The sequence below is a fragment of the Mustelus asterias genome, unplaced genomic scaffold (genome assembly GCF_964213995.1).
Source record: "Mustelus asterias unplaced genomic scaffold, sMusAst1.hap1.1 HAP1_SCAFFOLD_380, whole genome shotgun sequence".
Taxonomy (NCBI): domain Eukaryota; kingdom Metazoa; phylum Chordata; class Chondrichthyes; order Carcharhiniformes; family Triakidae; genus Mustelus; species Mustelus asterias.
This window is the reverse complement of record NW_027590336.1, coordinates 150,107-166,457: the sequence shown is the minus strand read 5'-3', so window position 1 is coordinate 166,457 and position 16,351 is coordinate 150,107. Positions and strand designations below refer to the sequence as shown.

Genomic DNA, 16,351 nt, shown 5'->3' with positions numbered 1-16,351 from the left:
TATTATAGAAAGGATATTATTAAACTAGAAAGAGTGCAGAAAAGATTTACTGGGGATACCACCGGGACTTGATGGATTGAGTCATAAGGAGAGGCTGGATAGACTGGGACTTTTTTCCTCTGGAGCGTAGGAGGCTGAGGGGTGATTTTATAGAGGTCTATAAAATAATGAGGGGATAGGGAGGGTGAGTGAGAGGATAAGGAGTGTGAGTGAGGGGATTGAGGGCATAGGGAGCGTGAGTGAGTGGAGGAGATAGGATGAGTGAGGAAGTGGAGGGGATAGGAAGGATGAGTGAGGGATTGGAAGGGATAGGGAGGGTGAGTGAAGGGATTGAGGGGATACGGAGGATGAGTGAGGGGTTGGAGGGGATAAGAAGGGTGAGTGAGGTGGTGGAGGGGATAGGGAGTGTGTGTGAGGGGATAGGGAGGGTGAGTGAGAGGGTGGAGGGGATAGGGAGGGTAAGAGAGGAGTTGGAGGGAATAGGGAGGGTGAGTGTGGTTGTGGAAGGGATAGGGAGGGTGCGTGAGGGGATGGAGGGGATAGGGAGGGTGAGTGAGGAGGTGGAGGGGATAGGGAGGGTGAGTGAGAGGATGGAGGGGATAGGGAAAGTTAGTGAAGAGGTGTAGGGGATAGGGAGGGTGAGTGAGGAGGTGAGGGGATAGGGAGGGTGAGTGAGGAGGTGAGGGGATAGGGAGGGTGAGTGAGGAGGTGAGGGGATAGGGAGGGTGAGTGAGTGGATAGGGAGGGTGCGTGAGGGTGTGCATCGGATAGGGAGAGTGAATGAGGGGATAGGGTGAGTGTGCAGGGGATTGAGGAGACAGGAAGGCTGAGTGAGCGGATGGAGGAGATAGAGAGGGTGAATGAGGGGATAGGGAGGGTGAGTGAGGGGATAGAGAGGGTGAGTGAGGGGATAGAGAGGGTGAGTGAGGGGATAGGGAGGATGAGTGAGGGAATCGGGAAGGTGAGTGAGGGGATAGTGAGGGGTTAAGGAGGATGAGTGAGGGGAAAGGGAGGATGAGTGAGGGGATAGGGAGGGTGAGTGAGGGGATAGGGTGGGTGATTGAGGGGATAGGGAGGGTGAATGAGTGAGTGGAGGAGATAGGGAGGATGAGTAAGGGGTGGACGGGATAGGGAGGGCGAGTGAGGGTGTGGTGGGGTTAGGGAGGGTGAGTGAAGGGATTGAGGGGATGGGGTGAGGGGTTGGAGGGGATAGGTAGGGTGACTGAGTGTGTGAAGGGAATAGGGAGGGTGACTGAGGGGATACGGAGGGTGAGTGAGGGGGTGGAGGGGATAGGGAGGGGCTGGAGAGGATACCGAGGGTGAGTGAGGGGATAGAACATAGAACATAGAAAGCCACAGCACAAACAGGCCCTTCGGCCCACAAGTTGCGCCGATCACATCCCCAACTCTAGGCCTATCTATAGCCCTCAATCCCATTAAATCCCATGTACTCATCCAGAAGTCTCTTAAAAGACCCCAACGAGTTTGCCTCCACCACCACCGACGTCAGCCGATTCCACTCACCCACCACCCTCTGAGTGAAAAACTTACCCCTGACATCTCCTCTGTACCTACCCCCCAGCACCTTAAACCTGTGTCCTCTCGTAGCAACCATTTCAGCCCTTGGAAATAGCCTCTGAGAGCCTACCCTATCCAGACCTCTCAACATCTTGTAAACCTCTATCAGGTCACCTCTCATCCTTCGTCTCTCCAGGGAGAAGAGACCAAGCTCCCTCAACCTATCCTCATAAGGCATGCCCCCCAATCCAGGCAACATCCTTGTAAATCTCCTCTGCACCCTTTCAATGGCTTCAACATCTTTCCTGTAATGAGGTGACCAGAACTGCGCGCAGTACTCCAAGTGGGGTCTAACCAGGGTCCTATAAAGCTGCAGCATTATCTCCCGACTCCTAAACTCAATCCCTCGATTAATGAAGGCTAGTACGCCGTACGCCTTCTTGACCGCATCCTCCACCTGCGAGGCCGATTTAAGAGTCCTATGGACCCGGACCCCAAGGTCCTTCTGATCCTCTACACTGCTAAGAATGGTACCCTTCATATTATACTGCTGCTTCATCCCATTGGATCTGCCAAAATGGATCACCACACACTTATCCGGGTTGAAGTCCATCTGCCACTTCTCCGCCCAGTCTTGCATTCTATCTATGTCTCGCTGCAACTTCTGACATCCCTCCAAACTATCCACAACACCACCTACCTTGGTGTCATCAGCAAACTTACCAACCCATCCCTCCACTTCCTCATCCAGGTCATTTATGAAAATGACAAACAGCAAGGGTCCCAGAACAGATCCCTGGGGCACTCCACTGGTCACTGACCTCCATTCAGAGAAAGACCCCTCCACAGCCACTCTCTGCCTTCTGCAGGCAAGCCAGTTCTGGATCCACAAGGCAGCAGCCCCTTGGATCCCATGCCCTCTCACTTTCTCAAGAAGTCTTGCATGGGGGACCTTATCGAACGCCTTGCTGAAGTCCATATAGACCACATCCACCGCTCTTCCTTCGTCAATGTGTTTGGTCACATTTTCAAAGAACTCAACCAGGCTCGTAAGGCACGACCTGCCCTTGACAAAGCCGTGCTGACTACTTTTGATCATACTAAACTTCTCTAGATGATCATAAATCCTGTCTCTCAGGATCCTCTCCATCAACTTACCAACCACTGAGGTTAGACTCACCGGTCGGTAATTTCCCGGGCTGTCCCTGTTCCCTTTCTTGAATATAGGGACCACATCTGCAATCCTCCAATCCTCCGGAACCTCTCCCGTCTCCATCGACGATGCAAAGATCATCGCCAAAGGCTCCGCAATCTCCTCCCTCGCCTCCCACAGTAACCTGGGGTACATCCCATCCGGTCCCGGCGACTTACCAACCTTGATGCCATTCAATAGTTTCAACACATCCTCTTTCTTTATGTCCACATGCTCGATCCTTTCTGTCCACCGCAAACCAGCAGTACAACCACCCAGATCCCTTTCCACCGTGAATACCGAGGTAAAGTATTCATTAAGCACCTCCGCCATTTCTAACGGTTCCGCACAAACTTTTCCCCCTTCACCTTTTAAGGGTCCTATGCCTTCACATCTCATCCTTTTACTCTTGACATATTTGTAGAAAGCCTTGGGATTCTCCTTAATCTTACCCGCCAAGGTCTTCTCATGACCCCTTCTCGCTCTCCTAATTTCCTTCTTAAGCTCCTTCCTACATCCCGGGGATAGAGGGGATAGGGAGGGTGAGTGAGGGGATAGAGGAATTAAGGATGGTGAGTGAGGGAGTGGAGGGAATAGGGATGGTGAGTGAGGGGTGGAGAGGATAGGGAGGGTGAGTGAGGAGTTGGAGGGAATAGGGAGGGTGAGTGAGGGAGTTGAGGGGATAGGGAGGGTAAGTGAGGTGGTGGAGGGGATAGGGAGGATGAATGAGACAGTGGAGGGGATAGGGAGGGTGAGTGAGGAGATAGGGAGGGTGTGAGGAGAAATCAAGTAGATAAGGTTGTTAAGAAGGCATATGGTGTCTTGGCGTTTATTGGTAGGGGGATTGAATTTAGGAGTCGTAGCGTTATGTTGCAACTGTACACAACTCTGGTGCGGCCGCACTTGGAGTACTGTGTGCAGTTCTGGTCCCCACATTACAGGAAGGATGTGGAGGCTTTGGAGAGGGTGCAGAGGAGGTTTACCAGGATGTTGCCTGGTATGGAGGGGAGATCCTATGAGGAGAGGCTGAGGGATTTGGGATTGTTTTCGCTGGAAAGGCGGCGGCTAAGAGGGGATCTTATTGAAACATATAAGATGATTAGAGGTTTAGATAGGGTGGATAGTGATAGCCTTTTTCCTCTGATGGAGAAATCCAGCACGAGGGGGCATGGCTTTAAATTGAGGGGGGGTAGTTATAGAACCGATGTCAGGGGTAGGTTCTTTACCCAGAGGGTGGTGAGGGATTGGAATGCCCTGCCAGCATCAGTAGTAAATGCGCCTAGTTTGGGGGCGTTTAAGAGATCCGTAGATAGGTTCATGGACGAAAAGAAATTGGTTTAGGTTGGAGGGTCACAGTTTTTTTTTTTAACTGGTCGGTGCAACATCGTGGGCCGAAGGGCCTGTTCTGCGCTGTAATGTTCTATGTTCTATGTTCTATAGGGAGGGTGTGAGGGAATAGGGAGGGTGAGTGAGAGGATAAGGATGATGAGTGAGGGGATTGAAGGCACAGGGAGCGTGAGTGAGAGAGTGGAGGAGATCGGGACGATGAGTGAGGAGCGGACGGGATAGGAAGGGTGAGTGAGGGAGTGGAGGGGATAGAGGGTGAGTGAGGGATTGGAGGGGATAGGGAGGGTGATGCGCGTTATTACTCACGAGGCTTGAGATGCTCAAGGAAATAAAGGCTTTTATTTACTATTACAACGAAGCTACCATGTATAGTACACGATCCCAGACTGAGGGGGCCCAGACAGAGCAGTGACCTTTATACCTCTCCCAGGAGGCGGAGCCCGACTGGGATGTACCACAACACTACAATACAAAGGTGTAACAACCCCACCCTAACCCCAACAGTAACAAGTAGAACAGCCCAACCCTAACCCCAACAGCAACATATATACAGACTCATAGTACTGGCCAGACCCTGGCTCAGTACTATCCCGTGGGAACCAACGATGGTTCACCACATTCACCCCTCCTTTGAAGACAAAGGCCGGCGGGGTACAAAAAAAAACACAGAACAATTTGCCATCAGTCTATAAGTTCAGACGGTCAGGGGGACCGCACCGTCGTTGTGACCTCCTCAACACCGGTGATGACACCGGAGTAGGCACTCGCGGTGGCGTTCTCCCCAAGGCGATGTCAAACGGTTCCTCCACATTCTCACGGGCCGGTTGACCCCGAGGTGATGATAATCCGTTGAGTTCCGACGCGCCCTGAAGTGGTGACCATCTCCTGGACTCAGGCAAGCTGTACACGGGAGTAAAAGGGTTAAGTGATGGTCCCGATGCTGCCCGCGCTGTGTCAGGAGGGGAAACAATAGTTGGGGGGTCTCTAACAGGAGGTATGGGGGCGACAGGGGTTTCCAAGCCCCCTGCTGGCGCCAGGTCTCGAATCGAGACCATGTCCTCTCGCCCGTCAGGGTATGCCACATAGGCATACTGAGGGTTGGCGTGGAGGAGATGGACCTGTTCGACCAAAGGGTCGGACTTGCGGGACCAAACATGTCGCCGCAGGAGGACAGGTCCTGAGTACGTCAACCAAGACGGTAATGAGGTCCCAGAGGAAGACTTCCGAGGGAATGGAAACAGCCTCTCATGGGGAGTAGCGTTGGTTGCCGTACACAGGAGTGAGCGTATGGAGTGGAGCGCATCAGGGAGCACCTCTTGCCAACGGGAGACTGGAAGGTTTTTTGACTTCAACGCCAGTAAGACAGCCTTCCAGACTGTAGCATTCTCTCGTTCCACCTGTCCGTTACCCCTAGGGTTGTAGCTCGTGGTTCTACTAGAGGCAATCCCGTATGAGAGCAGGTATTGCCTCAAGTCATCGCTCATGAACGACGAGCCCCTATCACTGTGAATGTAGCAGGGGTACCCGAACAGGGAGAAAAGATCACGGAATGCCTTGGTAACCGTGGCAGCGGATGTATCAGAGCAGGGAATGACAAAAGGGAATCTCGAGTACTCATCAATGATGTTGAGGAAGTACACATTCCGATCTGTCGAGGGAAGGGGGCCCTTAAAATCCACACTCAGTCTTTCGAAGGGACGAGTGGCCTTGACGAGTTGTGCCCTGTCAGGTCGGTAAAAGTGCGGTTTGCATTCCGCGCATACCCGACAGCTTCTCGTTATGGACCTGACATCCTCCACCGAGTAGGGTAGATTGCGGGCTTTTACGAAGTGGTAGAGCCGAGTGACCCCCGGATGGCAGAGGTCATTATGGAGAGCCTGCAATCGATTCTCCTGCATACTAGCGCATGTTCCACGCGACAGGGCATCCGAGGGCTCGTTGAGTTTCCCTGGACGATACATGATGTCGTAATTATAGGTGGAGAGTTCGATTCTCCACCTCAAGATCTTGTCGTTCTTGATCTTGCCCCATAACGTGTTATTGAACATGAACGCCACGGACCGCTGGTCCGTGATCAGGGTGAACCGTTTTCCTGCCAAGTAATGGCGCCAATGCCGGACGGCCTCCACAATGGCCTGGGCCTCCTTTTCCACCGCTGAATGTCGAATTTCAGGGCCTTGGAGGGTGCGAGAGAAAAAGGCGACGGGCCTGCCCGCCTGGTTAAGTGTGGCGGCCAGGGCGAAATCAGATGCATCGCTCTCCACCTGGAAGGGGATGGACTCATCGATAGCGTGCATCGTGGCTTTCGCGATGTCGGCTTTTAGTTTTTCAAAGGCCAAACGAGCCTCTGGTGCTTGGGGAAAAGAGGTAGACTTGATGAGCGGACGGGCTTTGTCCGCGTAATTGGGAACTCACTGTGCGTAGTAAGAGAAGAAGCCTAAGCATCTTCTCAGTGCTTTTACGCTAGTGGGCAGGGGAAGTTCGAGGAGGGGACGCTTCGGTCTGGATCAGGGCCAATGACCCCGTTTTCCACCACGTATCCGAGGATAGCTAAACGGCGCGTGCGAAATACACACTTCTCCCTGTTGTAGGTCAGGTTCAGGCGAGATGCAGTGCGTAGGAACTTAAGGAGATTGGTATCGTGGTCCTGCTGGTCATGGCCGCAGATGGTGACGTTATCCAGGTACGGGAAGGTAGCCCGCAGTCCATTCTGGTCCACCATTCGGTCCATAGCACGCTGGAAGACCGAGACCCCATTGGTGACACCAAAAGGTACCCTAACAAAGTGATACAAGCGACCATCCGCCTCAAAAGCCGTGTATTGTCGGTCCTCTGGGCGAATGGGGAGCTGGTGGTAAGCAGACTTTAGGTCGATGGTGGAGAACACCCGGTACTGCGCAATCTGGTTGACCATGTCAGAAATGCGCGGGAGGGGATACGCATCCAGCTGCGTGTATCTGTTAATGGTCTGACTATAGTCAATGACCATCCGGGGTTTGTTCCCACTCTTGACCACCACGACCTTCACTCTCCATGGACTAGCGCTAGATTGTATGATCCCTTCCTTGAGGAGCCGCTGAACTTCAGATCGAATGAAGATCCGATCCTCAGCGCTGTAACGCCTACTCTTAGTCGCGATGGGCTTGCAGCCTGGCACAAGATTCTGGAACAGGGAGGGTGTGGTAATCTTCAGCGTCGAGAGGCTACAGGCGGGGCGCGTTGGGCAATTTGGAGGCTGCCGTTCTCCCACTGAAAGCGGAGGGAGTGGCCCACCGTACTGTAGGGTTACACTTTTCAAGTGGACCATGAAATTTAGTCCGAGGAGTATTGGCGCGCAAAGGTGCGGTAACACCAGGAGCTTGAAGCTCTCGTAAACCGTGCCCTGCACCGTTAAATTTACCACGCAACTCCCTAGCACGGTGACAGACCGGGACCTTGATGCCATCGAAATCGTCTGCTTGACAGGTTGGATCTGGAGGCCACACCGCTTCACAGCGTCTGGGTGAATAAAACTCTCAGTGCTCCCGCTGTCAAACAGACAATAAATCAAGCGTTTGTTTACCTGAATGTCCATCATAGACTTGTCGAGTCTGTGAGGCTTGGCCTGGTCCAGGATGATCGACGCCACTGTTGGTTCATGAGCGCCACTGCAGGCAGCTGAGATAGATGAAGATGACCCCTGCTGGTCGTTCGCGGTCGGAGCCGACCAACATGGCCGCTCCCATAGGTCGCACGTGGGTGATGGCGCCAAAATCAGCGACCCCTGGTGGTCGCGCGTCTCTTGCGACTCCGTCGACTGTAATGGCGGCGTCCTGGCCTCGCACGTGGACGAAACCCTCGATGATGCCGACGACGAAGAACCGGGCTCCGGGGAGTCGCAGGCCACACTGCTGTTCCTGGAAGTAAATTTGGATCGGCATACCTTCGAATAGTGCCCCTTCTTACCGCAGGCGGAGCACAACACAGCTTTAGCGGGACACCGCTGCCGAGTATGCTTCGCTCCCCCACAGAAGTAACACCGCGGGCCGCCCGGAGCTGCTGCCGTCGTCAGGCCCGAGTGTGGGCACGCCATCACGCAGCTTTTCGGACCCGAGGGACGAGGAGGGGTCAGCGACTGCTCCTGCCACGTTGTCTCCACGTGGTCTTCGGGATACAACGCTAGGCTTTTGGAGGCCGTCTCCAACGTATCCGCTAGTTCTATCGACTTAGTGAGATCAAGATTACCTTGCTCCAACAGTCTGAGTCGGATATAAGATGATCCGATTCCCGCCACAAACGCATCTCGAGCGAGGTCATTCATGTTCTGGTCCGCCGACACTGCTTTGCAGTTACAGCCCCTGGCTAGCTGTAGGAGCTCGCACGCGTACTGTTCCGTTGTTTCGCTGGGCTGCCATCGTCGAGTGGCTAAGAGGTATTGAGCATGCATCTCGTTTGGCGGTTTAATGTAGCGCTTCTTAAGAAGCTCGAGGGCCCCTTTGTAGTCGGTGGCCGCACGGATCGTGAGATATACGGTGTCGCTTACCCTCGCGTGGAGGACCCGAGTCTGTCGTTGTCTGTGGTGACCACTGCGGAGGCTGCATGGTAGTCCTCAAAACATTTCAACCAGTGGTCGAAGGTGTTAGAGGCGCCCGCCGCACGTGGATCCAGTGTAAGACGTTCGGGTTTTAACATTTGCTCCATACTCTCTGTATCGTTTTCTTTTTTTTTTAACGACGAGAGTTTAATTAATAGTAAATAAAATTGATGCGCGTTATCACACACGAGGCTTGAGATGCTCAAGGAAATAAAGGCTTTTATTTACTATTACAACGAAGCTACCATGTATAGTACACGATCCCAGACTGAGGGGTCCCAGACAGAGCAGTGACCTTTATACCTCTCCCAGGAGGCGGAGCCCGACTGGGATGTACCATAATAACTATAATACAGGTGTAACAGCCCAACCCTAACCCCAACAGTAACAAGTAGAACAACCCATCCCTAACGCCAACAGCAACATATATACAGACTCGTAGTACTGGCCAGACCCTGGCTCAGTACTATCTAGTGGGAACCAACGATGGTTCACCACAGAGGGTGAGTGAAGGGATTGAGGGGATACGGAGGGTGAGTGAGGGTTTGGAGCAGATAAGGAGGGCGAGTGAGGTGGTGGAGGGGATAGGGAGGGTGAGAGAAGTGGTGGGGGGATAGGGAGGGTGAATCGGGGATGGAGGGGATAGGGAGGGTTAGTGAGGTGGTGGAGGGGATAGGGAGGGTGAGTGAGGGGATGGAGGAGATAGGGAGGGTTAGTGAGGTGGTGGAGGGGATAGGGAGGGTGAGTGAGGGGATGGAGGGGATAGGGAAAGTTAGTGAAGAGGTGGAGGAGATAGGGAGGGTGAGTGAGGGGATGGAGGGCATAGGGAGGGTGAGTGAGGAGGTGAAGGGATAGGGAGGGTGAGTGAGGGAGTGGAGGGGATAGGGAGGGTGAGTGATGGAGTGGAGGGGATAGGGAGGGTGAGTGAGGAGGTGAGGGGATAGGGAGGATGAGTGAGGGAGTGGAGGGGATAGGGAGGGTGCATAAGGGTGTGCATGGGATAGGGAGAGTGAATGAGGGTATAGGGTGGGTGTGCAGGGGATTCAGGGGATGGGGAGGGCGAGCAAGGGGATTGAGGAGACAGGAAGGCTGAGTGAGCAGATGGAGGAGATAGAGAGGGTGAATGAGGGGATACGGAGGGTGAGTGAGGGGATAGGGAGAGTGAGTGAGGGGATAAGGAGAGTGAGTGGGGGGATAGTGAGGATGAGTGAGGGGCTAGGGAGGGTGAGGGAGGGGATAGTGAGGGTGAATTAGGGGATACGGAGGGTGAGTGAGGGGATAGGGAGAGTGAGTGGGGGGATAGTGAGGATGAGTGAGGGGATAGGGAGGGTGAGTGTGGGATAGTGAGGGTGAGTGGAGGATAGGGAGGATGAGTGGGGGGATAGGGAGGGTGAATTAGGGGATAGGGAGGGTGAGTGAGGGGATAGGGAGAGTGAGTGGGGGGATAGTGAGGATGAGTGAGGGGATAGGGGATAGGGAGGGTGAGTGAGGGGATAGGGGATAGGGAGGGTGAGTGAGGGGATAGGGAGGGTGAGTGAGGGGATAGGGAAGGAGAGCGATAGGATAGGGAGGGTGAGTGCGGATATAGGGAGGGTGAGTGAAGGGATAGGGAGGGTGAGTGAGGGGATAGGGGATAGGGAGGGTGAGTGAGGGGATAGGGAGGGTGAGTGAGGGGATAGGGAGGGTGAGTGAGGGAACAGGGAGGGTCAGTGAGGGGATAGGGAGGGTGAGTGAGGGGATAGTGAGGGGATAGGGAGGGTGTTTGAGGGGATAGGGAGGTTGAGTGTGGGGATAGGGAGGGAGAGTCAGGGGATAGGGAGGGTGAAGAGGGGATCGGGATGATGAGTAGGGGTATTGGGAGGGTGAGTGAGGGGATAGGGAGGGTGAGTGGGGGGATAGAGAGGGTGATTGGGGGATAGTGAGGGTGAGTGAGGAGATAGTGAGGGTGAGTGAGGGGATAGGGAGAGTGAGTGGGAGGATAGGGAGGGTGAGTGAGGTGATACGGAGGATGAGTGCGGGATAGGGAGAGTGAGTGAGGGGATAGGGAGGGTGAGTGAGGGGACAGGGAGGGTGAGTGAGGGGACAGGGAGGGTGAGTGGGGGGTATATGAGGGTGAGTGGTGGGTAGGGAGGGTGAGTGGGGGGATAGTGAGGGTGAGTGGGGGGATATGAGGGTGAGTGGTAGGTCGGGAGGGTTAGTGAGGAGATAGGGAGGGCGATTGGGGGATACGGACGGTAAGTGCTGGGATAGCAAGCGTGAATAGGGGGTTTGGGAGGGTGAGTGGGGGGATCGGGAGAGTGAGTGAGGGAATAGGGAGGGTGAGTGAGGGAATAGGGAGGGTGAGTGGGGGGATAGGGAGTCTGAGTGGGGAGATAGAGAGGGTGAGTGAGGGGATCGGGGGTGAGTGGGGGGATAGGGAGTTTGAGTGAGGGAATAGGGAGGGCGAGTGAGGGGATAGGGAGGGTGAGTGGGGCATAGGGTGGGAGAGTGAGGGGATAGGGAGGGTGAGTGATGGGATAGGGAGGGTGAGTAGGGGGATAGGGAGGGTGAGTGAGGGGATAGGGAGGGTGAGTGGGGGAAAGGGAGGGTGAGTGGGGGGATAGGGAGGGTGTGAGGGGTGATAGTGAGGGTGTGAGGGGGGATAGGGAGGGTGTGAGGGGGGATAGGGAGGGTCAGTGGGGGGATAGGGAGGGTGTGAGGCATGATAGTGAGGGTGTGAGGGGGGATAGGGAGGGTGAGTGAGGGAGTGAACAATATTGATGAATGTTTCTCTCCTTCAGGTATTGTGTCTAAGATGGATGCCAACGATTCTCTGCCGACCAATAGCAGCGAGGCTTGGGATGGTGTGACAGCTGATGGTGTTGATACGGCGATGAGGTACTTCAGCGTGGTGATCTACGTGGTGACCTTTGTCCTGGGCATGCTGGGTAACGGCCTGGTCATTTGGGCCACGGTTTTCCAGTTGAAGTGGACGGTGAACACGGTCTGGTTCCTGGGCCTTGCTTTGGCCGACTTTACCTACTTGCTGCTGCTGCCTTTCAGTGCCGCCTACCTGGCCCTGGACTACCACTGGCCCTTCGGCACTGCCCTCTGCAAGATCATCATCGGCTTGGAGGTGCTGACCATGTTCGCCAGCGTGCTGACCCTCACCGCCATCAGTTTGGATCGCTGTGTCTCCGTGGTGACGCCCGTCTGGTCCCAGAACCACCGGCGGCCACGCCTGGCCATCCTGGTCAGCCTGGCGCTCTGGGGGATGTCCGCCCTCCTCAGTGTTCCGACCTTTCTGTACCGCGACACCTACACCTACGATGGTGAGACAACCACGTGTTACACCAACTTCGCCACAATGGCGGAGGAGAAGGCCTTGGAGACCGCGACAGAGGAGGACTATGATGCAGCATTGGAGGAATATGAGAGCATCAAGACCACCAGATTCCAAACGCTGGCTATCTTCCGCTTCCTCTTGGGGTTCCTCCTGCCCTTCCTGCTTATTGGTGCCAGCTATGCCACCATCAGCCTCCAACTGTGGTGTAAGCACATGGCTCCGAGTGGGAAGCCCTTCAAGGTCATTGCGGCCATCATTCTGGCCTTCCTCCTGTGCTGGGCCCCCTTCCACATCTTCATGTTCCTGGAGGTCAGGCACCCACCCAACTTGCCGTACTCGCTGGCGCTGAAGGTGGGCATCCCCCTCAGCTCCAGCCTGGTAGCCGTCAACAGCTGCCTCAACCCAATCCTCTACATCTGCATGGGCCAGGACTTCAGGGACAAGATCAAGAGGTCCCTGCGGAAGATTCTGGAGCAGGCCTTACTGGAGGATTCGACGGTCGCCCACGACACCAGCCGGGCCAGGACCAAGTCCGTCTCACTGGGGAACGAGGGCAGCACCTTGGTGTAACGCTGGGAGCTGTAAGGTCGCCAGAGATCGGAGGGTTGGGGTGGCCATTCTGTCCTCCGAGGCTGCCCCAACCACCATTCCGCTCCCCATGTCCCATAATCCCCCCCAAGAGACCAACAATCCGTCTATCCCAGCCTTCAATATATTCGTGCACTGAATGTCCACAGCTTTCTGGGGAAGGGCGGGGGGAGCGGGGGGGTGGGGGGGCGGGGGGCCGGGGGGGCCGGGGGCCGGGGGGGGTGGCGGGGGGGCGGGGGAGCGGGGGGGGTGGGGGGCGGGGGGGCGGGGGGGGCGGGGTGGGGGCGGGGTGGGGGGCGGGGGGGGGGGGGGCCGGGGGGGTGGGGGGTGGGGGGGGTGGTTCTGGAATTCCCTCTCTACACTCCCCTCACAGACAGACAGAGGGAGAGAGACAGAGGGAGAGAGACAGAGAGAGAAACAGAGACAGAGAGAGAGAGACGGAGAGAGACAGAGAGAGAAACAGAGACAGAGACGGAGAGAGAGAGACAGAGACAGAGAGAGACGGAGAGAGAAACAGAGACAGAGATGGAGAGAGAGAGAGAGGGAGAGAGAGAGAGATGAAGAGAGAGAAAGAGAGATGGAGAGAGAGAGAGAGAGATGAAGAGAGAGAAAGAGAGATGAAGAGAGAGAAAGAGAGATGAAGAGAGAGAGAGAGAGATGGAGAGAGTGTGCCGATTATACCAGGGAATGTTGCTCTGTGATGATGCGGTGCCGTTAACAAATGTATTTTTAATCTTGTATATCTGTGTTTTTAAACAGGCCGGGCCTTTTTGATTTCTTACTGAACTGTCCTGAGCCAATATCTTTTCTTGTCACTGAAGCAATGGGCATCTTGTGTTGTTTTAAATCTGGGTCTAATGCAGCGACCCTTTTGGGAATTGTTAATTTGCGACTGATTGGCAGGTCAGGTGCCTTTGGATAGTTTTTTTCCCTCACAGGAGAAATCCAAAGGGTTTTTAACTTTCATTTAGGCAGAAGCTGGTTGTAGCGCATTCTGGAAGCAGTGTTTCATCGAAACAGAGAAACTAGAAGCAGGAGGAGGCCATTTAGCCCATTGAACCTGCTCCATCATTCAGTATAATCATGGTGGATCATCAAATTCAACATCCTGATTCCCCCCCTTTCCCCCCACATCCCTTGAACCCTTTAGCCCCAAGAGCGATATCTAATTTATTCTCAAAATCACACAGTAGTTTTGGCCTCAACTACATCCACCACCCTCTGGGTAAAGAAACTTCTCCTCACCTCAATTCCAAAAGGTTTACCCCTTATCCTCAAACTATGACCCCTAGTTCTGGACTTCCCCACCATCGGGAACATTCTTTCTGAATCTACCCTGTCGAACCCTGTTAGAATTTTATAAGTCTCTATGAGATCCCCTCTCACTCTTCTAAACTCCAGTGAATATAATCCTAAATAAAGGGGGAGGTGGCTGGATGGGTGGAGAACTGGCTTGGTCACAGAAGGCAGAGGGTGGTAGTGGAAGGGTCTTTTTCCGGCTGGAGGCCTGTGACTAGTGGTGTTCCGCAGGGCTCTGTATTGGGACCTCTGCTGTTTGTGATGTATATAAATGATCTGGAAGAAGGTGTAACTGGGGTGATCAGTAAGTTTGCGGACGACACAAAATTGGCAGGACTTGCAGATAGTGAGGAGCATTGTCAGAAGCTACAGAAGGATATAGATAGGCTGGAAATTTGGGCAAAGAAATGGCAGATGGAGTTCAATCCTGATCAATGCGAAGTGATGCATTTTGGTAGAAATAATATAGGGAGGAGCTATATGATAAATGGCAGAACCATAAAGGGTGTAGATACGCAGAGGGACCTGGGTGTGCAAGTCCACAGATCCTTGAAGGTGACGTCACAGGTGGAGAAAGTGGTGAAGAAGGCATATGGCATGCTTGCCTTTATAGGACGGGGCACAGAGTATAAGAGTTGGGGTCTGATGTTGCAGATGTATAGAACGTTGGTTCGGCCGCATTTGGAATACTGCGTCCAGTTCTGGTCGCCACACTACCAGAAGGACGTAGAGGCTTTGGAGAGAGTACAGAGGAGGTTTACCAGGATGTTGCCTGGTATGGAGGGGCTTAGTTATGAGGAGAGATTGGGGAAACTGGGGTTGTTCTCCTTGGAAAGACGGAGGATGAGGGGAGACTTAATAGAGGTGTATAAAATTATGAAAGGCATAGATAGGGTGAACGGTGGGAAGCTTTTCCCCAGGTCGGTGGTGACGTTCACGAGGGGTCATAGGTTCAAGGTGAAGGGGGGGAGGTTTAACACAGATATCAGACGGACATATTTTACACAGAGGGTGGTGGGGGCCTGGAATGCGCTGCCAGGCAAGGTGGTGGAGGCGGACACACTGGGAACGTTTAAGACTTATCTAGACAGCCATATGAACGGAGTGGGAATGGAGGGATACAAAAGAATGGTCTAGTTTGGAACAGGGAGCGGCGCGGGGTTGGAGGGCCGCAGGGCCTGTTCCTGTGCTGTATTGTTCTTTGTTCTTTGTTCTAACCGACTTAGTCTCTCATCATAGGACAGACCTGCCATCCCAGGAATCAGCCTGGTAAACCTTCGCTGCACTCCCTCTATAGCAAGGACATCCTTCCTCAGATAAAGACTCCAAAGCTGTACACTATACTCCAGATGTGGTCTCACCAATGCCCTCTATAATTGCAGTAAGATACCCCTCTCCCTACACTCGAATCCTCTCGCTATGAAGGCCGACATCCCACTTGCCTTCTTTACTGCTTTCTATACCTGTGGACTCACTTTCAGCAACTGATGCTCCAAGGTCTCGCTGAGTATCCGCCTCTCTCGATTTACACCCATTCAGGTAATAATCTGTCTTCCGATTAATGCTGCCAGAGTGGATAACCTCACATTTATCCACATTATACTGCATCTGCCATGCAGATACCCACACACTCAGCCTGTCCAAATCATACTGAAACATCTCTGCATCCTCCTCACAGCTCACCCTCCCATCCAACTTTGTGTCATGTGCAAATTTGGAGATAATACATTTCGTTCCCACTTCCAAATCATTAACATATAATGTGAACAGTTGGGATCCTGGCACAGATCCGAGCAGAACCCCACTAGTCACTGACTGCCAATCAGAAAAAGACCCATTTATGCCTACTCTTTGCTTCCTGTCTCTCTGTTTCTTTGTATCACTCCCCGGTATTGGAAATTCTGCTGTCTGTGGCTGGCTTGCTAAAAGCTGGAGACAAGTGGTGCCTCAAGTATGCTGAAAGTTCCAGCACTGGGACGTCTCAATTCTGTATCCAAAGGAGTAATTCACAGCAGGGGTTGTAAAGCTGCAGGATCCAGCATCACTGAGGCATACTTGTTTTCTATGCTAAGCTGAAGACAGAGTGTCTGTTTGTGGGATTTGTTTAGCTTGGGACAGTATTCTTAGTGGTTAAGATTCATAAAATGTTATCGTTGTGTTTTTTGTAATTGGTAAAAGTTATTGCTAACTATTTTTCTGTGTTAACTAGATTCTTAAATAAACTGTTTGATAAAAGCTCCCTCGTGAGTCAATTGAATTGTACCTGGAGTGAAACATCTTTTGCTTACCCGCACCAAATTCAGAGTGCAGAATCTATTGTCCAGGCTGACTTTATAAAATACCTTGGGCTTTCTGACCTGGGTGAGAACTGCTAACTTGTGTGAAAGAAAAACTCACACATCAACTATCAACATCAGGGCGTCGGAGAGTAACGTTCCTTGATTCACCCAGTCACTGAACGATACAGAAAAATACTCCGCCAAATCTCCATAGAACCATGGAAAATTAC

General features: G+C 53.4%; 1 protein-coding gene across 1 annotated transcript; it reads left to right on the top strand.

The window, feature by feature from the left end:
- The first annotated feature begins 4,192 nt into the window (after window positions 1–4,192).
- Window positions 4,193–12,525, top strand: LOC144486518 (chemerin-like receptor 1). Its single transcript, XM_078204561.1, has 2 exons — window positions 4,193–4,259; window positions 11,411–12,525. Exons 1-2 carry the CDS (start codon window positions 4,193–4,195, stop codon window positions 12,523–12,525), a joined length of 1,182 nt encoding a protein of 393 aa, XP_078060687.1.
- Window positions 12,526–16,351: the final 3,826 nt, after the last annotated feature.